At 46.4% G+C, this 27,121-nt stretch overlaps 1 protein-coding gene across 1 annotated transcript in view; it reads right to left on the reverse strand.

The window, feature by feature from the left end:
- LOC119972744 (uncharacterized protein C18orf63-like) overlaps positions 1 to 27,121 on the reverse strand; it is a 128,019-nt gene that overhangs the window by 53,182 nt on the left and 47,716 nt on the right. The window contains exons 4-7 of the mRNA XM_038810055.1: positions 20,376 to 20,432; positions 12,998 to 13,109; positions 11,363 to 11,404; positions 872 to 948 (exon numbers count right to left, since the gene is read on the reverse strand). Coding sequence (XP_038665983.1) covers positions 872 to 948; positions 11,363 to 11,404; positions 12,998 to 13,109; positions 20,376 to 20,432 — 288 coding nt within the window. The remainder of the gene's footprint in view (positions 1 to 871; positions 949 to 11,362; positions 11,405 to 12,997; positions 13,110 to 20,375; positions 20,433 to 27,121) is intronic.

Here is a 27,121-nt window from a genome sequence, read left to right on the forward strand (position 1 = left end):
AAGCAAAGTAGCTAGACCTAGGGGCGGGATTCTCCGACCCCCCGCCAGGTCGGAGAATCCTGGAGGGCGGCGTGAATCCCGTCCCCGCCGGCTGCCAAATTCTCCGCCGCCGGGGATTTGGCGGGGGCAGGAATCACGGCGGTCGGCAGCCGCTGGGAGCGGCCCCCCGCCGAATCTCTGGCCTGCGATGGGCCGAGTGGCCGCCCATTTTCGGCCGGTCCCGCCGGCGTATGTTATGACAGGTACTTACCAGCGAGACTAGGCTCGGCAGGCGGCCTCTGTAGTTCTCAGGTGGGCGCGGGGGGATCTGTCCCTGGGGGGTGCCCCCATGGTGGCCTGTCCCATGATCGGAGCCCGCCTGTGCCGTGGGGGCACTCTATTCCTCCACGTCGGCCGCTGTAACAGTCCGCGATGGCCGGCACGGAGATGAACCCCCCTACGCATGTGCTGGGATGACGCTAGCACACGCTGTGCTCCCGTGCATGCACCAACTCGTGCCGGTTGGCATGGCGCCAAGCCCCTTCCGCGTCGGCTGGAGCGGCGCAAACCACTCCGGCGCCGGCCTAGCCCCTGAAGGTGCGGAGGATTCCGCACCTTCAGGGCGGCCCGACGCCGCAGTGGTTCACTTCGTGCCTGAGTTGCCCACCCTGCCGGTTTTCGAAAAATCCCACCCCTAGATCTTTCATAGCCTAGAAATGTTCAGGATTCATGTTCGCAGCCATCATTTCATTTTGAGCTTGACCAGAATTAGGTTATCCACCCCATCATTTAGGGAAAAACTTATGTGCATAAATAACCAAAGTAGGAATAAAAATCCATTAATTTTTTTAAAAATACATTTAAAATTTTAAAGGATAAAAGCGGGCAATACCTTTGCCAGAGACAGTCGAACAGTTGAAGCTTCCACACTAACACACAGTTGTGTCTCTGAGACATTTAACTCCACAACTGTAATTAAGAAGGACATTGCACCACTGATTAAATTAGTAGTATAATTCTTTGAGCAATTAACTCTTGAATAGGTTGAACACTTTTTAACATGTTGAATTAATTAATGGTGACCTTTACTTTTTTAAAGTCATGCAATCTCACTTTACAAATATATTTAGTTACTATTGTTACAAATCAGTAATTTAATAAATTCATCACTGACAAAATTGAGCAATTGAATTTCAAAGAACAATCCACCTCTGCAAATATTCGGAGTGTGTCACACTTCAAAATGTCAAAACGATAATGAAAATACAAAAGAAATGTTGTAAAATGTTGACCTTGAGCAGGAAATATAGAAGCTTCTGATAATCTGAAAACTTTTCATTGCAAAGCAAATTAAGCTCCAGCTGACCTCAGGGCGCATTTAGACCACTCCTCACAGGGAATGCATGAGTAGATTTTAAAGTTCACACAGGTTAGGAACCAAATATTACAACCATTCTCCAGAAACATGCCACAGCATGAAAAATCAATCTTACTGCAGAACCTGCAGCCCGATAAAGCTTGAAGATTACTGAAATCTCAGAAGAATTTTTAAAGCCATTTTATTTTGCCTTGCGCCGGGTTACAACTTGATCTGACACTGACACCCGGAAGACACATGAAACATTTTGCCCCCAAACATATTAAGAGGTTCTGGATGTCATAGGCATTCAATTGCTTGCAATTTTGATGAAGGATCAGACAGAGGAAATAAGAGTAAGGCAATATATCACACGGGTCCATTTTACAAGATATTGGCCACATCCCACACTCAGAGAAAGAAACAGGTCAGTCACATCGGGTCTTACAAAGATCTATGTGAGAAGAGTGCATTTTACCAATGGGGAAATAACAGCTGGGCAACAACTATGTAAAGAGCAAGGGCCGGAGGGGGATTCTCCGGTCTCCGACTCCGTAACCGTGTTTGGCGATTGGCCGGAGAATCCATGTTGGTGCCGAAATCGGGGACGCGCCGCTTTTGCGATACTCTGCCCCCTCCAAAACGGCGTACTCTAGAAGTATGCCGCACGCCGTATGGACAGCCTCAGGACGTTACCTGATGCCCTCCCCCCAATGCTCCATCCCCGACCGGCTGAGTTCCCGACAACGTGGGTCTCACATGCTTTTTTCGGGAACTTGGCAAGGCAGCTGCGGACTGAGTCCAGCGCCGTCACAGTCAGGAGAGAGCCGATCCACGGGCAGCGTGGGCTTTGGCAGGGGCTGGGGACGCTGGTGGGGGGTGGTCCGGGGATGGTGAGCATGGTCAAAGGGGGTCACTATTTGGCAGGCCGAGTCCATGTGTAGCCGGCGCCATGTTGCACCACGCTGCCGCTGCAGGCTGCTGCTGTGCGTGACCACGGACCCGGCAATTCTCCGCTATATCGCCAGTTTAGAGTCCGGTGCTCTACTCTGCGTGTCTGCTAACCTCCCACCAGATGGAGGATCAGTGGCCATTTTGCATCGATTTTGCGGTCATAAAACGCCACCATTCCCAGGCCGGCGCCATGACATAGTCTCCAAATTGGAGAATCCAGCCCATGATTTGTCAACCAGAACATGTCTGCCTGTAACAGTGGAAGTGATGGCCCCATGTAATCTGTAATCTTTATACCGCAGGTTAATTTCAAGCAGCCATTGAAAGTCTGCGCAATATCTGCAATAGTAGGCTTGTGGGCACTAAATGTTCTCATGCATTTTCCAGGTGACTTTTAGGCCAATTGTGGAATTCATCGAGATTATCAGTGAGCTAATGCCAGCCATGCAAATGGATTCTTCAAAGTGCAGGATGCAACTGATCTCATGCATGATTGTAAATTCCTACCAATAATTACCTTCAATTTTCTTGATACAAACGGCTATCAATCGGCAAATATCCAGATTTTATACGATGCGGTGCAAAGAATCCTTTGTGTTAATGCTAGAAATTCCCATTCATTCAGCTTTAAGAGTTCTGCACTCCTCCACTCTTCAACGATAATCAAGTGAAGTAATAGTTTGAGTAGAAAAAAACCTTGCTGCCATCAATACTAACCCCTCCCAAGAAAGAGAAGAACAGCAACTAAGAAGCACTAAATTGAAAACTCAACCAGAGTTGTCGTTAAGTGAACAGTAGCAATTCTAAAAGGGTGCTTTTGTTGTCTTCACAGATCAGATGAAGTTCTACAATATGCTCCAGAGTATGTATCTATCATTGATGTTGCTTACTATGCAGCACCTAGATCAGGAGACATCTGATAAGGTGCTGCACAATGATGCAATGGGGTTGAGTTTTTATATTAGCTTGGGATAGTGGATTAGCTAACCAACAGAAAGCCGAGAGTGGGGATAGATGGGTTTTTTTTTGGTTGCAAAGCTGTGACTAGCGATGTGCCACAGGGTTCAGTACTCAGGACCCAACTATTTACAATCTATATCAATGACTTGGATGCAGGGATAGAATGTACAATAGCCAAATTTGCAGATGACACTAAAATAGATGGGAATGCAAATTGCAATGAGGAAATAAGGGTCAGGATCCTCTGGCCTCCCAGGCGCATGTTTCTCGGTGTCAGGAGGCAGCGTGCCTTTCGCTGGCGGCAGGATTCTCTGCTCCCGCCACTGTCAATGGGAATTCCATGCCACCAGGAAACCCGCGGGGTGGGGGCGTGCAGCCAGCGAGACCAGAGAATCCCACCGCAGCACACGACCAAGGAATTCCGGCCAAGAAATATAAAAATGGATATGGATAGGTTAGGTGATTGGGTCAAAATTTGGTAGATACAATTTAAAGTGGATAAGAGTGCCGTTATCCATCTTGATCAAAGGAATAAAAAGGCAACGTATCATCTAAATGGAGAGAAACTTCAAAATGGTTTGGTGCAGAGGGATCCGATTGTCCTAGTGCGCGAATCACAGAAAATTAGTAGGCAGGAACAGCAGGTAATAAGGAAGGCAAATGGAATTTTGGCATTCATTGCTTATGGAATAGAGTATAACAGTAGTGAAGTGCTGTTGCAACTGTACAGGATATTAGGGAGACCGCATCTGGAGTGCTACGCACAGTTTTGGTCCAATTACTTAAGGAAGCACTTAAATGTATTTGAGGCGGTTCAGAGAAGGTTCACTGGATTGATTCCAGGGATGAAGGACCTGTCTTATGAGAAGAAATTGAGCAATTTAGTGATAAGATCCCTTGTCATTCTTCTAAACTCCAGTAAGTAGACAATGCCGGATGACGGCGGAGACCCAGGTCTCGTTCCAGCTGCACCCCTGTCTCAGGGAGTAGCCCCAAGAGAGGAGGAGGTAATGGGGCCTGGGCCAGTGACAGGGAAGGTGCCGGAACCACAGAACCTCTGAAGCCTTCCCAGCTGTTCCTGGCACATCTGATGGGCAGAGGGCAGAACAGGGTGGCACAATGCCATCTGTGACACCCAGTAGACTGCCGCGCCTATTCAGGCCTGGTCACTCCCGAGGACAGCCACCAAAGAGGACCCAGGTCAGCATAGGTGGAGGCAGCCTGCTGCCTACCATGTCCTGTGGCGTTCGCTGCTTCTGGCGGGCATCCCCTGGGGGCCCTGCTGGTCACCAGAGGGCCTCCGGGCCACTTGCTGGTGGCACATGCAGGTAAGCGCTGTCACCACTCCTGGTTGGCATCCAGCTCACCCTCCTCCTGATCGGTGCCATTAAGGCCCTGGGATTCACCTTGGGGTGGAGGGGCAGCTGAATCGAAACCCTATGTCTATGTGGGTTTCCTCCGAGTGCATTGGTTTCCTCCCACGAGTCCCGAAAGACGTGTGTGTTAGGTGGATTGGACACTCAGAATTCTCCCTCAGTGTACCTGAACACAGCAACCTGGGGATTTTCACAGTAAGCCTACTTAATGTAAGCCTACTTGTGATACTAATAAAGATTATTATACTTGTGGGTCTGACCAAGTAGGGAGTCTTTTGTGAAAATGTTTTGTAAGACTAATTTTAATTGTATAACTGTAACATTGTGCACATAAGTTTTCTTTTCTTATTCTTAATAAACCTTTTGCTTCTTATTTTAAAATCCCAAAAGTGTTATAGATTTATAGAGAAATACAGCACAGAACAGGCCCTTCGGCCCACGATGTTGCGCCGAACTTTTGTCCTAGGTTAATCATAGAATTTTGGACAATTTGTCATGGCCAATCCACCCAACCTGCACATCTTTGGACTGTGGGAGGAAACCGGAGTACCCGGAGGAAACCCACGCAGTCACGGGGAGGATGTGCAGACTCCACACAGACAGTGACCCAAGTCGAAATCGAACTTGGGACCCTGGAGCTGTGAAGCAATTGTGCTATCCACAATGCTACCGTGCTGCCCTTAAGAAGTTAACCTACACTCCCTTATTCTACCCTAATCCAAGTACCTATCCAATAGCCGCTTGAAGGTCCATAAATTTTCCGACTCAACTACTACCACAGGCAGTGCATTCCATGCCCCCACTACTCTCTGGGTAAAGAACCTACCTCTGACATCCCCTCTATATCTTCCACCATTTATCTTAAATTTATGTCCCCTTGTAATGGTGTGTTCCACCCGGGGAAAAAGTCTCTGACTGTCTACTCTATCTATTCCCCTGATCATCTTATAAACCTCTATCAAGTCGCCCCTCATCCTTCTCCGTTCTAATGAGAAAAGGCCTAGCACCCTCAATCTTTCCTCGTATGACCTACTCTCCATTCCAGGCAACATCCTGGTAAATCTCCTTTGCACCTTTTCCAAAGCTTCCACATCCTTCCTAAAATGAGGTGACCAGAACTGCACACAGTACTCCAAATGTGGCCTGACCAAGGTTTTGTACAGCTGCATCATCACCTCACGGCTCTTAAATTCAATCCCTCTGCTAATGAACGCTAGCACACCATAGGCCTTCTTCACAGCTCTATCCACTTGAGTGGCAACTTTATAAGAACAATGAACATAGACCCCAAGATCTCTCTGCTCCTCCACATTGCCAAGAACCCTACCATTAACCCTGTATTCCGCATTCAGATTTGTCCTTCCAAAATGGACAACCTCACACTTGTCAGGGTTAAACTCCATCTGCCACTTCTCAGCCCAGCTCTGCATTCTATCTATGTCTCTTTGAAGCCGACAACAGCCCTCCTCACTATCCACAACTCCACCAATCTTCGTATCATCTGCAAATTTACTGACCCACCCTTCAACTCCCTCATCCAAGTCGTTAATGAAAATCACAAACAGCAGAGGACCCAGAACTGATCCCTGCGGTACGCCACTGATAACTGGGCTCCAGGCTGAATATTTGCCACCCACCACAACTCTCTGTCTTCTATCGGTTAGCCAGTTTGTTATCCAACTGGCCAAATTTCCCACTATCCCATGCCTCCTTACTTTCTGCATAAGCCTACCATGGGGAACCTTATCAAATGCCTTACTAAAATCCATGTACACTACATCCACTGCTTTACCTTCATCCACATGCTTGGTCACCTCCTCAAAGAATTCAATAAGACTTGTAAGGCAAGACCTACCCCTCACAAATCCGTGCTGACTATCCCTAATCAAGCAATGCCTTTCCAGATGCTCAGAAATCCTATCCCTCAGTACCCTTTCCATTACTTTGCCTACCACCGAAGTAAGACTAACTGGCCTGTAATTCCCAGGGTTATCCCTATTCCCTTTTTTGAACAGGGGCACGACATTCGCCACTCTCCAATCCTCCGGTACCACCCCTGTTGACAGCGAGGACGAAAAGATCATTGCCAACGGCTCTGCAATTTCATTTCTTGCTTCCCATAGAATCCTTGGATATATCCCGTCAGGCCCGGGGGACTTGTCTATCCTCAAGTTTTTCAAAACGCGCAACACATCTTCCTTCCTGACAAGTATCTCCTCAAGCTTATCAGTCTGCTTCACGCTGTCCTCTCCAACAATATGGCCCCTCTCATTTGTAAATACTGAAGAAAAATACTTGTTCAAGACCTCTCCTATCTCTTCAGACTCAATACACAATCTCCCGCTACTGTCCTTAATCGGACCTACTCTCACTCTAGTCATTCTCATATTTCTCACGTATGTGTAAAAGGCCTTGGGGTTTTCCTTGATCCTACCCGCCAAAGATTTTTCATGCCCTCTCTTAGCTCTCCTAATCCCTTTCTTCAGTTCCCTCCTGGCTATCTTGTATCCCTCCAGCGCACTGTCTGAACCTTGTTTCTTCAGCCTTACATAAGTCTCCTTCTTCCTCTTAACAAGACATTCAACCTCTCTTGTCAACCATGGTTCCCTCACTCGACCATCTCTTCCCTGCCTGACAGGGACATACATATCAAAGACACGCAGTACCTGATCCTTGAACAAGTTCCACATTTCACTTGTGTCCTTCCCTGACAGCCTATGTTCCCAACTTCTGCACTTCAATTCTTGTCTGACAGCATTGTATTTACCCTTCCCCCAATTATAAACCTTGCCCTGTTGCTCGCACCTATCCCTCTCCATTACTAAAGTGAAAGTCACAGAATTGTGGTCACTACCTCCAAAATGCTCCCCCACTAACAAATCTATCACCTGCCCTGGTTCATTACCAAGTACTAAATCCAATATGGCCTCCCCTCTGGTCGGACAATCTACATACTGTGTTAGAAAAGCTTCCTGGACACACTGCACAAACACTACCCCATCCAAACTATTTGATCTAAAGAGTTTCCACTCAATGTTTGGGAAGTTGAAGTCGCCCATGACTACTACCCTGTGACTTCTGCACCTTTCCAGAATCTGTTTCCCAATCTGTTCCTCCACATCTCTGTTGCTATTGGGGGGCCTATAGAACACTCCCAACAAGGTGACTGCTCCTTTCCTATTTCTAACTTCAACCCATATTACCTCAGTAGGCAGATCCCCCTCGAACTGCCTTTCTGCAGCTGTTATACTATCTCTAATTAACAATGCCACCCCCCCACCTCTTTTACCACCCTCCCTAATCTTGTTGACACATCTATAACCAGGGACCTCCAACAACCATTTCTGGCCCTCTTCTATCCAAGTTTCCGTGATGGCCACCACATCGTAGTCCCAAGTACCGATCCATGCCTTAAGTTCACCCACCTTATTCCTGATGCTTCTTGCATTAAAGTATACACACTTCAACCCATCTCCTTGCCTGCAAGTACTCTCCTTTGTCATTGTTACCTTCCCCACTGCATCACTACGTGCTTTGGCGTCCTGACTATCGTCTACCTTAGTTGCTGGACTACAGATCCGGTTCCCATTCCCCTGCCAAATTAGTTTAAACCCGCCCGAAGAGTACTAGAAAACCTCCCCCCCAGGATATTGGTGCCCCTCTGGTTCAGATGCAACCCGTCCTGCTTGTACAGGTCCCACCTTCCCCAGAATGCGCTCCAATTATCCAAATACCTGAAGCCCTCCCTCCTACACCATTCCTGCAGCCACGTGTTCAACTGCACTCTCTCCCTATTCCTAGCCTCGCTATCACGTGGCACCGGCAACAAACCAGAGATGACAACTCTGTCTGTCCTGGCCCTTAACTTCCAGCCTAACTCCCTAAACTTGTTTATTACCTCCACACCCTTTTTCCTACCTACATCATTGGTACCAATGTGCACCACGACTTCTGGCTGCTCACCCTCCCCCTTCAGGATCCTGAAGACACGATCAGAGACATCCCTGGCCCTGGCACCCGGGAGGCAACATACCTTTCGGGAGTCTCGCTCGCGACCACAGAATCTCCTATCTATTCCCCTAACCATTGAATCTCCTATTACTATTGCTTTTCTATGCTCCCCCTTCCCTTCTGAGCCCCAGAGCCAGACTCAGTGCCAGAGACCTGGCCGCTGGGGCCTTCCCCCGGTAGGTCATCCCCCCCAACAGCATCCAAAACGGTATACTTGTTTTGAAGGGGAATGGCCACGAGGGATCCCTGCACTGTCTGCCTGTTAGTTTTCTTTCCCCTGACTGTAACCCAGCTACTCTTGTCCAGTACCTTTGGTGTGGCTACCTCCCTGTAACTCTTCTCTATGACCCCCTCTGCCTCCCGGATGATCCGAAGTTCATCCAGCTCCAGCTCCAGTACCTTAACACGGTCTCTGAGGAGCTGGAGTTGGGTGCACTTCCCGCAGGTATAGTCAGCGGGGACACCAGTGGTATCCCTCACCACCCACATCCTACAGGAGGAGCATGCAACTGCCCTAGCCTCCATCCCCTCTTACTTTACAGAATTAGCTGCCCCGTGGACCAACTGGACCTCCGCCCTCCGACTCTACTTCCAGTCAGCTGTACTCTAAACTCCTGGCTCCCTTCACGCTCTTTGATAAATATATGAAATTAAATGTCAGGAGCACCTTACTCCCTCCTCACCTAACTCCCTCAGTCACCAAACTCTCACTGTAGCACTCAAATGCCACAAGCTCAGCACTCCCTCAGTCACCAAACTCTCACTGTAGCACTCAAATGCCACAAGCTCAGCACTCCCTCAGTCACCAAACTCTCACTGTAGCACTCAAATGCCACAAGCTCAGCACTCAGTGCAAACAAAGTCTGCACTGTATCTAGCCCCTATTTATACTGTGACTCTAGCTTCTAAAAACTGGCCTAATGCAATTAACTAATTAACAAGCTCCAGCTGCAAGTAAGTCCAAGTAGAACCTTGTTTAAAGCTGATTCAAAATTCACCTTCTTATAGACCAAACAGCAACTTTTAAGTTAATTAACTAAATAAAAGAAATACTAGACTTTAAATAACCCTTATACTCCCTCAGTCACCAAACTCTCACTGTAGCACTCAAATGCCACAAGCTCAGCACTCAGTGCAAAACCTTACTGGACTTCATTCTATGGAGGTTGATACTTTTATTCTCATTTTCAGAATACAAACAAAGTTCAGGGATGGGATTTTCCCCTAACCGGCGGGACGGGTCATACTGGCGCCAAGGAGTGGCATGAACCACTTGGCGTCAGGCTGCCCGGAAAGTATGGAGTCCTCCGCTAGGCCGGCACCGAAGGGCTTGGCGCCGCGCCGGCCGGCGCGCATTGGCGAATGCGCGGGAGAGCCAGCATGTGCTGCCGTCATCCCAGCGCATGCGCAGGGGAGCTCTTCTCCACGCCGGCCGAGGTGGACCGTTACTCCAGCTGGCACAGAGGTACAGAGTGCCCCCATGGCACAGGCCCGCCCACGGTATGGTGGGGCCCGATCGCAGACCAGGCCACCATGGGGGCCACCCCCATCCCCAGATCCCCCGCTCCCCGCCAAGGACTCCACAGGCCGCCCGTAGAGCCAGGTCCTGCCGGTACTGACCTTGTGTATTTCACGCCGGTGGGAGCCGCCGAAAACGGGCGGCCTCTCGGCCCATCGTAGGCCGAAGAATTGCCGGGGAGCCGCTGCCAACGGCCCCCGACCGGCGTGGCGCGGGTTTCACGCTGCCCCCCCGCCAATTTCCCTGCCCGGCGGGGGGGGGTCGGAGAATCCTGACCCAGATCTGTGAGCCAAGTATCCCTCTGGGGTTTGATTTGTTCAGCAATTCACATCTGCTGCGATCATAACAATGTTCCAATAAATCTGGAGTATTGTGTTCAGTTTTGGTCTCCTTACTTGAGAAAGGACGTACTGGCGCTGGAGGGTGTGCAGAGGAGATTCACTAGGTTAATCCCAGAGCTGAAGGGGTTGGATTATGAGGAGAGGTTGAGTAGACTGGGACTGTACTCGTTGGAATTTAGAAGGATGAGGGGGGATCTTATAGAAACATTTAAAATTATGAAGGGAATAGATAGGATAGATGCGGGCAGGTTGTTTCCACTGGCGGGTGACAGCAGAACTAGGGGATATTGCCTCAAAATAAGGGGAAGTAGATTTAGGACTGAGTTTAGGAGGAACTTCTTCACCCAAAGGGTTGTGAATCTATGGAATTCCTTGCCCAGTGAAGCAGTTGAGACTCCCTCATTACATGTTTTTAAGGTAAAGATAGATAGTTTTTTGAAGAATAAAGGGATTAAGGGTTATGGTGTTCGGGCCGGAAAGTGGAGCTGAGTCCACAAAAGATCAGCCATGATCTAATTGAATGGCGGAGCAGGCTCGAGGGGCCAGATGGCCTACTCCTGCTCCTAGTTCTTATGTTCTTATGTTCTTATGTAAATGAGTTGGCCACGTGGCTTAATGTAGCATTAGTTCCAAGATGAATGATGTGTAGAAAGCCTGGCTTACTGGTGCAGTATTAGGGCAAAGTGCCCTGTAGAATTGTCGGTCTAATTCATTTGGGTTTATGTGTTTTGACAAATTTGATTTTGCAAGCTTATCATGCATACAAAATTTGAATTCAATGCAATTTTTAACATTACCCAACATGAGATTGGATTATCAATATTTTTTAATTGTTCACAAATTCAGTATCAACATTTTAACTCACCAACTGCATTCTGTTTTTCTGCTTTCCCCAAAAAGTCTTTCCCTTATTCAGAAAAGAAAACAATTATTGCACTTTAGGAACAACAATATATTCTGCAAAGCGTACTTTGTTGTCTTGCTTTACTGACGAATAACATTACACATGCAATGCGTTTTTGCTTTTCATCACTGCAATGATGTTCTAACATCATTTCTTTCACTGATAATATTTACGACTTGAACAAAATGGGTTTTTGGCACTGTTAAATTTACTTGTCTGATCTGCCTGAATGTCACAGGCTCTGAGATAAGTGTAACACTAATATGACAAACAACACAAAACACAATTTTTTTCCCTGACATCCATTTCACTGACATAAAACACATAAGTACACGCTGGAAAAATGAATTCTGAATACAACTGGCAAATCACAATACGAATGACAACTCTTAACTTACTGAAAATTTAAACGATGCTGTACTCCACTGGCTTTCAAAAATATTCAACTGTCTATACATACTTTTGTTTGTTTGTTTTAAAGGGCGCGATTCTCCCGAGTCACGAAGACTCGGGAAGCTGGCGTCAAAAACGGGCGGGTTTGACGCCAGCCTCCGCCCCCCCCCGACCGGGAACCGATCCAGCTCCTCGGTCGGGGCTAGTACCGCGCGGCCGTGAACTCCGGCATCGCGAGCTTAACGAATTTCGTTAAGCCCGCTAGCCAGACTTAGCGATGGCTGACGCATCAGATGACGTCAGCCGCGCATGCGCGGATTGGACGACTCCAACCCACGCATGCGCGGATTACGTCATCGTGCTTGTGCGTGAAACCCGCGCATGTGCGGGCCGTTATGCCCCGCAGATGGATCCATCGGGGCGGCGGAGGGAGAAAGAGTGCGCGGGGTAAGTACTCGCTGCCGATCGCGGGCTCATGGCACCCTTGACACGGCCGTGGTACTGCCGTGCCAATCGGTACCATGGTTCCCCAGATCGGGACTTTACGACCGTTTTTACGAACGGTCAGACCAGGTGTGTTTTACGTTCATAAAAACGGCCGTAAAGGCCTTGGAAATCGGCCCATCGGCCAGGGGTGAATAGCTGCTCGCCGTAAAAAAACGGCGGGCAGCGATTCGTGTCGGGAGGCGGGCGTGGGGGGGGGAGAATAGCAGGAGGGCGTCGGACCAGCGTGTCCGTAAAAATTTACGCCGCCCGCTATTCTCCGCCCCGTCGTGAGTGCGGAGAATCGCGCCCAAAGTGTTCTGTGCTGCATGCAACTTATTTTTTTTTAAAACAGTAAATAAAAGAATAATATTCTCTTTTGGAAGAAATCTAAAAATGCCAGGATCATTGACATCTATAAAACAAGAATACACATAAAATTAAGTTTTGTCAATTTGATACACGCTAGGAGAAGAAAATATTCCAAATGGCACACTTTAATGGGATAAATTCAATTCTGAAATCTAACTCACTAAATCATATATCAGTGTAACAGATCATAACTCCATTGTTAAGTTGATCAAAAAGAAACTGCTTTTCCAAAATACTTATTGTGTCTTCTTTTTAATTCATGCTAGTTCTTAAAGTCACATTCAATTCTATAAATTCAATATACACATTAAACAAGTGCACTGAATGATTTAATATCCTGATAATTACCATGAATCAGTAAGTGTCCTACTTTGTTCCAGTTGGGAGAAAGTTTTGCCACCAGGGCAAAGGACAGGCATGTTTGTAGGATAGTCGGGATCACCCTTTGCGGAACATCCATCTGTCATCATTGAGAAATAGTCATGAACACCACTATAAAAATCGCTGTCAAAGTTCTCAAATGTAAATCACAATCCACCACAAGATGCTGAACGCATCTAAAACTTAAGGTAATTTGAACTTGAAAAGTCAATCAAATTAAATCTATTTCTAAAAAATGTTCTCACCACGTTTTCTACCCTTGTTGTTTGTCCTGATAATAATAATCTTTATTGTCATAAGTAGACTTACATTAACACTGCAATGAAGTTACTGTGAAAAGCCCTCAGTTGACACATTCCGGCGCCTGTTCGGGTACACGGAGGGAGAATTCAGAATGTCCACTTCACCTAACAGCCTGTCTTTCAGGACTTGTGGGAGGAAACCGGAGCACCCAGAGGAAACCCACGCAGACACAGGGAGAGCGTGCAGACTCCGACAGTGACCCAAGCTGGAAATCGAACATGGGACCCTGGGAGCTGTGAAGAAACAGTGCTAACCACTGTGCTACTGTGGCACTGACTCCATGTTGAGGTATGGGTAGGTAATCCTCAGTACCTTTCCAACTGGTTATCAACAAAAAGTTGCAATTATATAATTCCTCTAACATTAAAAAAAATCCTAAGGAATTTCAGACGAGTATGTGAAAAACATGCTAAGCCTAGAAATGAGAGATTAGGTATGGGTAGCGAAAATTGGTTTCAGGGTTCAAGCTTGAGCGTCTTTGACCTCCCCACCAGCCCAACCCGACCCCATGAACCTCACTCAGCACTCCCCCCCCCCCCCACAGACCAGACCCGACCTGACCCCCCACCCCTCTCACCGAACCGGCACCCTTCTTGCCCGCAGTGGCATTCTCCTCCACCCCACCTCCGGTCCACCCTGTGTCCAGTCCTTGCTTTACAGCAGCTAGTGACATATAAAAGGGGCTCTTTGCTTCATTCCTTTTGCACTTTGCCATTGGAGGCGGGGGCATGTTTTGTTTCTTCAGTCTCACCCTGCCTGAGTCGGGAAGGTCGGCGGGACTGGTGTTTTACATTTCAAGTGCGGATAAGTCACAATGGAGCAGCAATCCGCCGTTGATTGCCACTCTGAGGAAGTTGCGGGCCCATATTCCTTATCTCGGAGGGAACTAATGGTGTAGTAGTAGTGTGACTGGACCCAACCTAACGCTCTCGTGCAATTTAAATTCAATAAATAAAATCCGGAATTGAACAGCTAGTCTCAATATGGTGGCCATGAAACTATCATCGATTATCATAAAAACCCACCTGGTTCACTAATGTCCTTTAGGGAAAGAAATGTGCCATCCTTACCTGGTCTGGCTGTTTAGAACAGGGCTAAATCGCTGCCTTTGAAAGCAGACCAAGCAGGCCAGCAGCACGGTTCGATTCCCGTAACAGGCGCCGGAATGTGGCGACTAGGGGCTTTTCACAGTAACTTCATTTGAAGTCTACTCGTGACAATAAATGATTTTCATTTCATTTTCATTTCATTTTCATGTCGCTCCAGATTCACAGTAATGTGATTTACGCTAAACAGCCCTCTGAAATGGGCTAGCAAACCATTCAGTTCAAAAACAATTAGGGATGGACTACAAAAGCTTATGTTGCCAGCGACACCCACATACCACGAAAGAATACATTTTAAAAATTAATCTCATTTCGTTTTCATAAGTTCACTCCTGCAGCCTGATTCAAACCTGATTCACAATGATGGAATGCAATTGAGAGGTACATTTTTCTACTGAACATAAATCTCAACCCACTTACTTCTTAGTAGGGTGAGAGTCCATTTCATAAAAACAAAGAAATTAATAATGATGCCCAATCTTATTCAAACAGATTGCGAAGTGGACTGCTGTGACCAACAGAAATATTTCACACGTGAAGCAGAGTTTTCATCAAAGTTGAGTTCAAGGCAGGAAGAAATGGGATCCTTACACCCAACTTGCATCATCTCAGACCTGACAACGCATATTAATATCATTGGCTCCCCAGTATTGAAATCCTTCACTTGATTAGCAATAAAAACAAAATTTTTAATTAAGTTCTTGAAAGAACACTAACTCACTATCAATTTTGATATTGTAAAAGATTCAAGTATGTTCATTTACATTTGTGAAATTAAACTGAACTTATCGTGTGTAGTAAGGAATACAACTTGCAGAATATCTCTAGATATGAAATAGAACAGCTATGCTAACCATGAAGTCAACTTAATGTCACTCAGCATCAGCATTTTTTTTGCTGTAAACACAGGGACACATATGTACACAAGTTGTTCCCTCATGAGACATATATATGCACAATTGGTGAAAAATCAATATGGAGCAACAAACATTGATGACCTACCAGTGAGCCTAATAAATCTAAGCAAATACATTAACCTCAAATCTACTTGACATTCCCATTTAATGAATACATATTTGGAGGACATGGCACACTGGTGAATAAACCGGAAAGTGTCACATGGTTGACAGTTAAGAGCTAGGTCTAACACATTGTGATGGCATAATTTTCCAAAATCCACCAATATTCTGCTCCCATTCTGCATCTTAATTTCCTTGAAATATGAAAATGACTACATAAGACCATAAGATATAGAAGCAGAATTAGGCTACTCAGCCCGAGTCGGCTCCGCCATTCAATCATGGCTGATATTTTTCTCATCCCCATTCTCCTGCCTTCTCCTCATAACCCCTGACCCTCTTATTAATCAAGAGCCTCTCTATCTCTGTCTTAAAGACACTCAGTGATTTGGCCTCCACAGTCTTCTGCGGCAAAGAGTTCCACAGATTCACCACCCTCTGGCTGAAGAAATTCCTCCTCATCTATGTTTTAAAGGATCGTCCCTTTAGTCTGAGATTGTGTCCTCTGGTTCTAGTTTTTCCTACAAGTGGAAACATCCTCTCCACGTCCACTCTATCCAGGCCTCGCAGTATCCTGTAAGTTTCAATAAGATCCCCCCTCATCCTTCTAAACTCCAACAAGTGCAGACCCAGAGTCCCCAAGCGTTCCTCATACGAAAAGCTGTTCATTCCAGGGATCATTCTTGTGAACCTCCTCTGGACCGTTTCCAAGGCCAGAACATTCTTCCTTAGATACGGGGCCCGAAACTACTCAGAATACTCCAAATCGGATCTTATACAGCCTCATACTCCCTCTTAAATGTAAAATTGTGGTGCTTTTGTTGGTATTTTTGCACTGAAGCAGTGATTTAATAGGATCACGATATCTTTGAAATCAATGAAGAATTGGGGCTTTAGTCAAAGCTCAGATTCCTGGGTGGATTCAAGTCCCGCCGCTCCCCTGCTGGCAGCGGGATTCTCCATCCCAGTAGCCGACCAATAGGGTTTCCAATTGTGGGCATCCGCATGCCGTCGGGAAATCTGCGGGTGTGTGAATACGTTGCCGGAGTAATGGAGGATCCCGCCGACAGAGAATCCAGCCCCTGATTTTAATCAGAAACTTTAAGAGAGGGGAAGAGATAGATTAGAAACATAGAAATATAGAAAATAGGAGCAGGAGGCGACCATTCAGCTCTTCGAGCCTGTTCCACCATTCATGATGATCATGGTTGATCTTCCAACTCAACAGCCTAATCCCACGTCCCCTCCAGATCCTTTGATCCCTGTCACCCTAAGTGCTACATTTAACTGCTTCTTGAAAAAATACAGTGCGGAATTCTCCGCTCCCCACGCGGCGTGGGAGAATCGCGGGAGGGTCTCCCGACATTTTTTACTCCCCCTTGGCGCCCCCAGCGATTCTCCCCGCCCCCCCGGCTCGGAAAAATCGCCGCTCGCCGATTCTCAGAGCCCGATGGGCCGAGCGGCCGGCCCTTCACGCCCGTTTCACCACGGCAGCAACCACATCTGGTTGCTGCATTCGTGAAACGGGCACCTTATGCCCGTTTGGGGCATCTAGGGGCCCCGATTGGCACGGGAGCACCACGACTGTGCTCGGGAGGGGACAGACCCGCGATCGGTGCCCACCGATCGTCGGGCCAGCGTCCAAAACAGACGCACTCTTTCCCCTCTGCCGCCCGGCAAGTTCAGGCCGTCACGTCTTGCCAGGCGGCTGAGGAGAAAGACGGCCACCGCGCATGCGCGGTTCGCGCCGTCTGCGTGATGAAGTCATCCGCACATGCGCGGGTTGGAACTGGCAACCCGCGCATGTGCGGATTACCTCACAAATGCGCCGTTTTGCGCTTCATTTCCGGCGCTTCAAGGTCGCGGCCGGGAAAGACAGAGGCCTGCTCCTAGCCCCCCGGGTGGGGGTGAATTAGGTGCGGGGAGCGGGCTCTGAGGCCGTCGTGAACCTCGGCCGATTTCACGACGGCCATCCCGATTTTTATCGGGAGCGGAGAATACCGCCCCCAATGTTTTGGACTCAAATACGTCCTGTGATAATGAATTCCACAGACCGACCACTCTCTGGTTAAAGGCATTTCTCCTCATCTCTTTCTTAAATACTCTACTCCATATTCTCAGACTTTGACCCCTGTTTCTGGACACACTCACCATTGGGAACATCCTTCTGCATCTACCCTGTCCAGTCCTGTTAGAATTTTATAGGTTTCGGTGAGATTCTCCGTCATTCTACTGAACTGCAGAAAATACAATCCTAACCGATTCAATCGCTCCTCATACATCAGTCCCGCCATCCCAGGACTGTTCAACCTTTGTCGCACTCCCTCAAGAGGAAGAATATCCTTCCTCAGATAAAGAGACAAAAACTGCACACAATATTCCAGCTATGGCCCCACCAAGGCCCTGTATAATTGCGGCAAGATATCCCTGCTCCTGTACTCGAATCTTCTCACTAGTTACTGCCTGCCAATTTGAAAAAGACCTGCTAATTCCCACTCTTTGTTTCCTGACTGCCAACCAGTTTTCTATCCATCTGAATACACTACTCCTGATTTCAGACGCTTTAATTTTGCACACTAATCACTTATGCGGGACTTTATCAAAAGCCTTCTGAAAGTCCAAATATACCACATCTACTGGCTCCCCCTCGTCAACTCTACTAGTTATATCCTCGAAGAATTCAAGTAGATTTGTCAAGCATGATTTCCCCTTCATAAATCCATGCTGACTCTGTTCTACTATAAAATCTTTGATAATGGATTCTGGAATTTTCCCCAGTACCGATGTCAGGCTTACTGGTCTATAATTCCCTGTTTTCTCTCTACCTCCCTTTTCAAATAGTGGAGTTACATTACCTACTCTCCAATCTGCAGGAACTGTTCCTAAGGGTATAGAATCCTGGAAGCTGACAACCAATGCTTCCACTATTTCTAGAGCCACTGATTTCAGTACTCTGGGATGTAGATTATTAGCCTTCAATCCTATAATTTCCCCAACACCGTTTCTCTGCTAATATTAAACTCCTTCAGTTTCTCCCTCTCACTAAACCCTGCATTTCCCAACATTTCTGGTAATATTTGTGTCCTCATTTGTGAAGACAGAATTAAAGTATGTGTTTGTTGCTCAGCCATTTCTTTGTCCCCTATAATGCATTCCCCTGTTTCTGACTGTAAGGGACCTTAAGAGACCTATAGGAACTTTTACAGTCAGTTTTTATGTTCTTTGCAAGCTTACTCTCGTACTCTATTTTCCCCTTCTGAATCAATCCCTCGGTCCCTCTTTGCTGAATTCTAAACTGCTCCCAATCCTCAAACCTGGTATTTATCTTCCTTGGATCGAGTACTATCTCTAATTTCCCTTGTAAGGCATGGATTGGCCACCTTTACCGTTTTACTTTTGTGCCAGTTAGGAATAAAGAATTGTTGCAGTTCCCCCATGCACTCTTTGAATGTTTGCTATTACCTATCCACTGCCATCCCTTTAAGTAACGTTCCCCAATCGATCAAAGCCAACTCACACCTATTATCATCGTAGTCTCATTTATTAAGATTCAGGACTCTAGTCTCAGAATCAACTACTTCACTCCGCATTTTGATTAAAAATTCTAGCATATTATGGTCGCTCATTCCCAAAGGGTGTTGTACAACTAGATTGCTAATGATTTCATTCTCATTACACAGTACACAGTCTAGGATGACCTGCTCTCCAGTTGGTTCCTCAATGTACTGATCTAGAAAACCATTCCGTATACACGTCAGGAATTCCTCCTTTACGGTATTATGGCTAATTTGATTTGCCCAATCTATATTCAGACTAAAATAACCCATCATTACAGATGTTCCTTTGTCGCATGTGTCTCAAATTTCCTGCTTAATGCCATTACCGACATCACTACTGCAGTTTGGAAGTCTATATACGAAGCACACTTATGTTTCTTGCCCCTTGTGTGTTTCTCAGCTCTACCCATACAGATTCCACATCATCAGAGCTGATGTCCTTTCTCACGATTGCGTTAATTTTCTCTTTAACCAGCACTGCCACTCACTGCCTTTCCTTTTTGTCTGTCCTTCCAAAATACTGAATACCCCTAGATATGCATTTCCCATCCCTGTTCACAGTGGGCAAAGAAGTGGCAGATGGAATAAAATGTGGAAAAGTGTGAGGTTATGCACTGTGGAAGGAAGAATGGAGGCATAGGCTATTTTCTAAATGGGAAAAAGCTTCAGAAATCAGAAGCACAAAGGGATTTGGGAGTCCTAGTTCAAGATTCTTTTAAGGTTAACGTGCAGGTTCAGTCGGCAATCCCGAAGGCAAATGCAATGTTGGCATTCATGTCGAGAGCGCTCGAATTCAAGAGCAGGGATGTACTTCCGTGGCTGTATAAGGCTCTGGTCAGAGCCCATTTGGAGTATTGTGAGTAGGTTTGGGCCCCGTATCTCAGGAAGGACGTACTGGCCTTGGAAAGGTCCACAGGAGGTTCACAAGAATGATCCCTGGAATAAATAGCTTGTCATATGAGGAACTCTGGGTCTGTACTCATTGGAATTTAGAAGGATGAGGGGGGAATCTGTATCTATACAGGATACTGGGAGGCCTAGATAGAGTGGGTGTGGAGAGGATGTTTCCACTGTTTCCACAATGTTCCGCGCATAAAGTAAAAGTTAAAAAGAGATAAAGTGCTTAGCACAAATGAAAAGGAAAATAACAGAGGCAAATGATAGAGGGACATACTATGGAAGCACCTCAGGAAAGTGGGCAACAATTAACAGGTAACAAGGTCTTAAATTAGAACATGGATATTAAAATTTGAGAGTAGGTTCACCAGAGGCTTCCAAGGCTTCTGAAACAATGTCAGTGAATTGAAAAGTGTACCTACCTATTGTACTCCAATATCATCAGTTCTCATCAGCAACTTACCTTGCCACCCCATTTTTGAACATATGTTTGAATGTTGCCCGTCTTATAAAAGGGTATCTAAAATACAAAAACACCTTTTAGCAAACTGTGGGTTAGACATTATTCCAGAATTTCAGACGTAATGAAACGAACTGTCATGGCAATATGCACTTATGAAAAGCAAAAGTTATGGAGGTCAATTGATATTCAATGTCACTCACACCATCTCTGCTGTAATTTCCTAGGTCCAGGAAGATGGTAGGTAACTGCCCTTGAAAATACCATATGCATGCATCGGCAACTTGATGTTAGGGACTTCACCCTTCCCCTTTTTATTGTCGCTTGATATTCTTATTCTCCAATTTAAGCATCTACTGAAAGGCTGCTAACAGTTTTGTAAAAAACAATCTTATAGCCTTAAATCATGTTGACTCCTCTTACCTTCCAAGTTCTTTCAACAAACAAAAGCCTGAATTTTCATGCAGAGAGAGGCGTTCCATCTCAGCAAAAATAGCAGTAGAGGCACAGGTACAGATCTCCCATCCCATACCACTTTCGCAGGGGTGTGGGAATAGGGCGGGTTCCAAATTGTACAACCGTAGTTCACAGAGGCAACTGCCCACAAGGCCCCGCGAGATGCCACAGAGCTTTGCTCTTTTCTTGGATTGGTCAATTATTATGGTAGATTCATTCCGAATTTGGCAACAGTCCTCCCCCCCCCCCCCCCCCCCATTTGCACCTCAAGAAGCACCAGTTTTGGGTGCGGAGCAAGGTTCAGGATGAAGCATTTAAAAAAGTGAAATGGCGTTTGTCCTCTTCGAGGGTGTTGACGCATTTCAATCCTTTGAAGCCATCATTTGCCACATGTGACACATCGCCCTGTGGGATTGGAACGGTCCTGTCTCACTTGATGAGTGATGGCCATGAATGTCTGAAGGCCTTTGCCTCCCGGACGCTGGTTGCAGCTGAGAGAAAGTACTCCCAAATAGAAAAGGACGATCTGGCGATCGGATTTTGAGTGAAGAGATTCCATCAGTACGTCCATGACCACCATTTCTTTATCATCACGCATCAAAAGCTATTGCTGGGCCTCTTCCATGAAGACAAGGCGATCCCACAAATTGCTTTCACGAGGATACAGCGTTGGGCCTTTTTACTGGTTGTTTACGAATATTCTTTCGGCGTTGAGCCGTCTTCCTCCCCAAATCAAATTCGCAAACCCCCCCTACGGCAGACGAGGTGGTCTCTGCCCTACATTTTATGGACTCATTGCCTGCCACAGCATCATGTTTTGTGACAGGACACAAACAGACCCCGTCCTTACCAAGGTGCGGCATCTGGTGCTATACGGTGGCCATCATCGACAACTACCAGGGGAGTTGAAGGCTTTCTCCTCGAAGTTCTCGGAGCTGACCGCTGAAGACAGTATCCTCCTGTGGGCACAAGGGTTGGTGTTCCAGTGAAGGGCCAGGCAATCATGTTGAAGGAGTTTCACAACGGGCACCCGAGGTGTCCAAAATGAAGATGCTGCCGAAAAGTTTTGCCTGGTGGTCGGGTTTGGACACAGATATTGAGACGTTGGCTCATAAGAACATAAGAACTAGGAGCAGGAGTAAGCCATCTGGCCCCTCGAGCCTGCTCCGCCATTCAATGAGATCATGGCTGATCTTTTGTGGACTAAGCTCCACTTTCCCGCCCGGACACCATAACCCTTATTCCCTTTATTCTTCAAAAATCTATTTATCTTTATCTTAGAAACATTTAATGAAGGAGCCTCAACTGCTTCACTGGGCAAGGAATTCCACAGAGTCACAACCCTTGGTGAAGAAGTTCCTCCTCAGCTCAGTCCTAAATCTACTTCCCCTTATTTTGAGGCTATGCCCCCTAGTTCTTCTTTCACCAGCCAGTGGAAACAACCTGCCCGCATCTATCCTATCTATTCCCTTCATAATCTTATATGTTTCTATGAGACCGCCCCCCCCCCCCCCCCCCCCCCCCCCCCACTACTCAACCTTTCCTCATAATCCAACCACTTCAGTTCTGGGATTGACCTAGTGAATCTCCTCTGCACACCCTCCAATGCCAGTACGTCCTTTCTCAGGTAAGCAGACTAAAACTGAACACAATACTCCAGGCGTGGCCTCACTAACATCTTATACAATTGCAGCATAACCTCCGTAGTCTTAAACTCCATCCCTCTAGCAATGAAGGACAAAACTCCATTTGCCTTCTTAATCACCTGTTGCACCTGTAAACCAACTTTGTGCAACTCATGCACTAGCACACCCAAGTCTCTCTGCACAGCAGCATGTTTTAATATTTTATCATTTAAATAATAATCCCGTTTGCTGTTATTCCTACCAAAATGGATAACCTCACATTTGTCAACATTGTATTCCATCTGCCAGATCCTAGCCCATTCACTTAACCTATCCAAGTCCTTCTGCAGACTTCGAGTATCCTCTGCACGTTTTGCTTCACCATTCATCTTGGTGCCGTCTGCAAACTTGGACACATTCCACTTGGTCTCCAACTCCAAATCATCTATGTAAATTGTGAACAATTGTGGGCCCAACACTGATCCCTGAGGGACACCACTAGCTACCGATTGCCAACCAGAGAAACACCCATTAATCTCCACTCTTTGCTTTCTATTAATTAACCAATCCTCTATCCATGCTACTACTTTACCCTTAATGCCATGCATCTTTATATTATGCAGCAACCTTTTGTATGGCACCTTGTCAAAAGCTTTCTGGAAATCCAGATATGCCACAACCATTGGCTCCCCGTTATCTACCTCACTGGTAATGTCCTTAAAAAATTCCACTAAATTAGTTCGGCATGACCTGCCATTTATGAGCCCATGCTGCGTCTGCCCAATGGGACAATTTCCATCCAGATGCCTCGCTATTTCTTCCTTGATGATAGATTCCAGCATCTTCCCTACTATCGAAGTTAAGCTAACTGGCCTCTAATTACCCACTTTCTGCCTACCTCCTTTTTTAAACAGTGGTGTCACATTTGCTAATTTCCAATCCGCCGGGACCAAGCCAAGGTCGCGTGAAATTTGGTAAATTATCACTCGTGCATTTGTAATTTCCCTAGCCATCTCTTTTAGCACTCTGGGATGCATTCCATTGGGGCCAGGAGACTTGTCTACCTTTCGCCCCATTAGCTTGCCCATCACTACCTCCTTAGTGATAACAATCATCTCAAGTGCCTCACCTGTCATAGCCTCATTTCCATCAGTCACTGGCATGTTATTTGTGTCTGTATTTTAAATTCCACCATATTGTGATCGCTCCTTCCGAGAGGATCCTTAACTATGAGATCATTAATCAATCCTGTCTAATTACACGAGAAGTAAAAACATAAATGGAAAGCGACATGCCTACGTTCCCTCGTAGGTTCCATTACATATTGTTCACGGAAACTATCGCGGATACATTCTATAAACTCCTCCTCAAGGCTGCCTTGACCGACCTGGTTAAACCAATCGACATGTAGATTAAAATCCCCCAATATAACTGCTGTACCATTTTTACATGCATCAGTTATTTCTTTGTTTATTGCCTGCCTGATTTCCATCTAAATGGATTCAGCCTTATTCTCCAGAGCACCGATGTCATCCCTTATTATTGCCCGAATGTCATCCTTAAATAACAGAGCTACACCACCTCCCTTACCTTCCACTCTGTCCTTCCGAATAGTTTGATACCCATGGATATTTAATTCCCAGTCGTGACCATCCTTTAACCACATTTCAATAATGGCCACTAAATCATAGTCATTCACGATGATTTGCGCCATCAACTCATTTACCTTATTCTGAATACTACGAGCATTCAGGTAAAGTACACTTACGTTGGCTTTTATACCTCTGTTTTGAATCTTAACACCTTGATCAGTAACCTCTCCTAAGTTATTTTTCCTCTTAACCTTTCTCCTAATTTTCCTTGTCATTGAACCCATATCTACATGTAACAACCTGCTGTGTCGCTTTCTATTTATCATTTTACTTCCTATTTTATTCCTTTTCGTATTACTGGGCCTATTCACTGAGCTCTTCTCAGTCACTGTACCTTGTGCTGTCGCCCTTTTTGATTTTTGACTCTGGTTTCTCTGCCTTACACTTTCCCCCTTACTGCCTTTTGTTTCTGTCCCTGTTTTACAGCCTTCCAACTTCCTGCATCGGTTCCCATCCTCCTGCCACATTAGTTTAAACACTCCCCAACCGCTCTCGCAAATAGCCCCCCTCGGACATCAGTTCCAATCCTGCCCAGGTGTAACCCGTCCAGTTTGTACAGGTCCCACCTCCCCCAGAACTGGTCCAAATGCCCCAGGAATCTGAAACCCTCCCCCTGACACCATCACTTCAGCCATGTATTCATCCTATAATCCTGTCATTTCTACTCTGACTAGCACGTGCTACCAGTAGTAATCCTGAGATCACTACCTTCAAGGTCCGATTTCTTAATTCCCACAGAGTGGAAGGTAAGGTAGCTCTGTTATTTAAGGATGACATCCGGGCAATAGTAAGGGATGACATCGGTGCTCTGGAGGATAAGGCTGAATCCATTTAGGTGGAAATCAGGCAGGCAATAAACAAAGAAATAACTGGTGCATGTAAAAATGGTACAGCAGTTACATTGGGGGATTTTAATCTACATGTCGATTCCTTCCTCACTCCTTGTATTCTGCTTTTAGGACCACATCCCTTTTTTTACCTATGTCATTTGTATCGATGTGGACCACGACCACTGGCTGTTCACCCTCCCCCTCCAGAATGTCCTGTGCCCGCTCCGAGACATCCTTGACCCTAGCACCAGGGAGGCAACATACCATCCTAGAGTCTTGTTTGCGGCCACAGAAACGCCTGTCTATTCCCCTTACAATTGAATCCCCTATAACTATTGCACTGTCACACTTATCACCCCTCCCCTCTGCAGTAGAACTAACCGTGGTGCCACGGGTTTGGCTGTTGCTGTTTTCCCCTGAGAGGCCATTCCCCTCAACAGTATCCAAAGCGGGATATCTGTTCTGCAGGGGAATGGCCACAGGAGGTTCCTGCATTACCTGCCTCGCTCTCTTGCTCTGTCTGGTGGTCACCTATTCCCTTCCTGCCTGCGGAGTCTGAGCCTGTGATGTGACCACTTCTCTATACGTGCTATCCACGATGCTCTCCCACTCGCGGATGCTCCACAGTGTCTCCAGCCGCCGCTCCAGCTCTGAAACGCGAGCTTCCAGGAGCTGTAACTGGAAACACTTCCTGCACACATGCTGACCCTGGGGACTGGAACTGTCCCCAGCCTGCCACATGGAGCAAGAGGAGCAGGCCACGCCTTGGAGCTGTCCTGACATGATTTATTCCTTGAAATTAAACTTTTGAAATTAAACTTTCGAAGGATGTTTTTGTGTCAGATTATATCCAATCTCCTGTATACTATTTAATTAGGGCTTTATCCCTGAGTATTTATCTTGCTTGATCTGACAACAAATTAACTAGTTATTTAATTAAAATTAAAAAGTTATTTAATTAAAATTAAAAGTTATTTAAATCAACTTAAAAATAGTAATTTAAATCAACCCAAAAATAGTTATTTAAGTGAGCTTTAGAAATTAAAAAATAGTAATTCAAATCAACTTAAAAATAGTAATCTAAGTCAAATGTTTAAAATGGTAAATCAAATCAGCTTTAAAAAAGTAATTCAAATCAAATTAAAACTAGTAATTCCACAAATATTCAAATTTAGCCCAGTCTGCCTTTCAGCCAATCAGGTCACAGTCTCTTGTGACGTCACTTTACCGGGTTTTTTTCAATTTTGAAATAAACAAACAGACAAGCAGCTGTCCTACCTGCAGCAGAGTGCCGTGCAGGTCTGCTCCTCTCTGCTCCCGGAAGGTAAGTGAAGGCCTCGAGCCTGGCGTTGCCTTTATCCTCTCCCCTGCAGCAGAGTCCCGTGCAGGTCTGCTCCTCTCTGCTCCCAGAAGGTAAGTGAAGGCCTCGAGCCTGGCGTTGCCTTTATCCTCTCCCCTGCAGCAGAGTCCCGCGCAGGTCCGCTCCTCTCTGCTCCCGGAAGGTAAGTGAAGGCCTCGAGCCTGGCGTTGCCTTTATCCTCTCCCCTGCAGCAGTGTCCTGCACAGGTCCGCTCCTCTCTGCTCCCAGAAGGTAAGTCTCAACAGGGCTCCACCTGTCGCGAGCACCAGAAGATCCCCATGGCTGTACCCCCATACCCTTAGGAGCGTCTGGGGTACCTTTCGGCTTGCGTACACGCAAATTCCATCTAGGTTCAATGTTTCTTGTCCTGGTGGATGCCTACTCCAAGTGGCTGGAGGTCCACAAGATGGCAACCATCACCTCCCAGGTGACCGTCGAGTGATTGCACATTTCTGTTTTCACCCATGGAATCCGGACGTGCTCATAACAGATAATAGGGCCTCTCTAATGAGTGAAGAATTTATTACTTTCATGAAAGGCAATGGGATTTGGCATGTGAGATACCCTCAATCACGACACAAGAGAGAAGATAGATGATTCAAAGGCTTTAATCATCTGAGAACTGTACAGCAGCCGAGAAGTGTGCTCATCACATGTGGCCTGAGTGAGCCTTATCTTATATACCGTTTCCTTGGGGCGGAGCCATAGGCGGAGTCCCCCAGGGTTCCAAGCCCAGTCTTAAAGGGCCAATGCATTAAAGGTAAGGTAGCATTATATCAGCTACTGATAACATTCATCACAGCATGTATGTACTACCCCGCACCAT

Source organism: Scyliorhinus canicula, chromosome 10 (genome assembly GCF_902713615.1).
Source record: "Scyliorhinus canicula chromosome 10, sScyCan1.1, whole genome shotgun sequence".
In the NCBI taxonomy this organism is placed as follows: domain Eukaryota; kingdom Metazoa; phylum Chordata; class Chondrichthyes; order Carcharhiniformes; family Scyliorhinidae; genus Scyliorhinus; species Scyliorhinus canicula.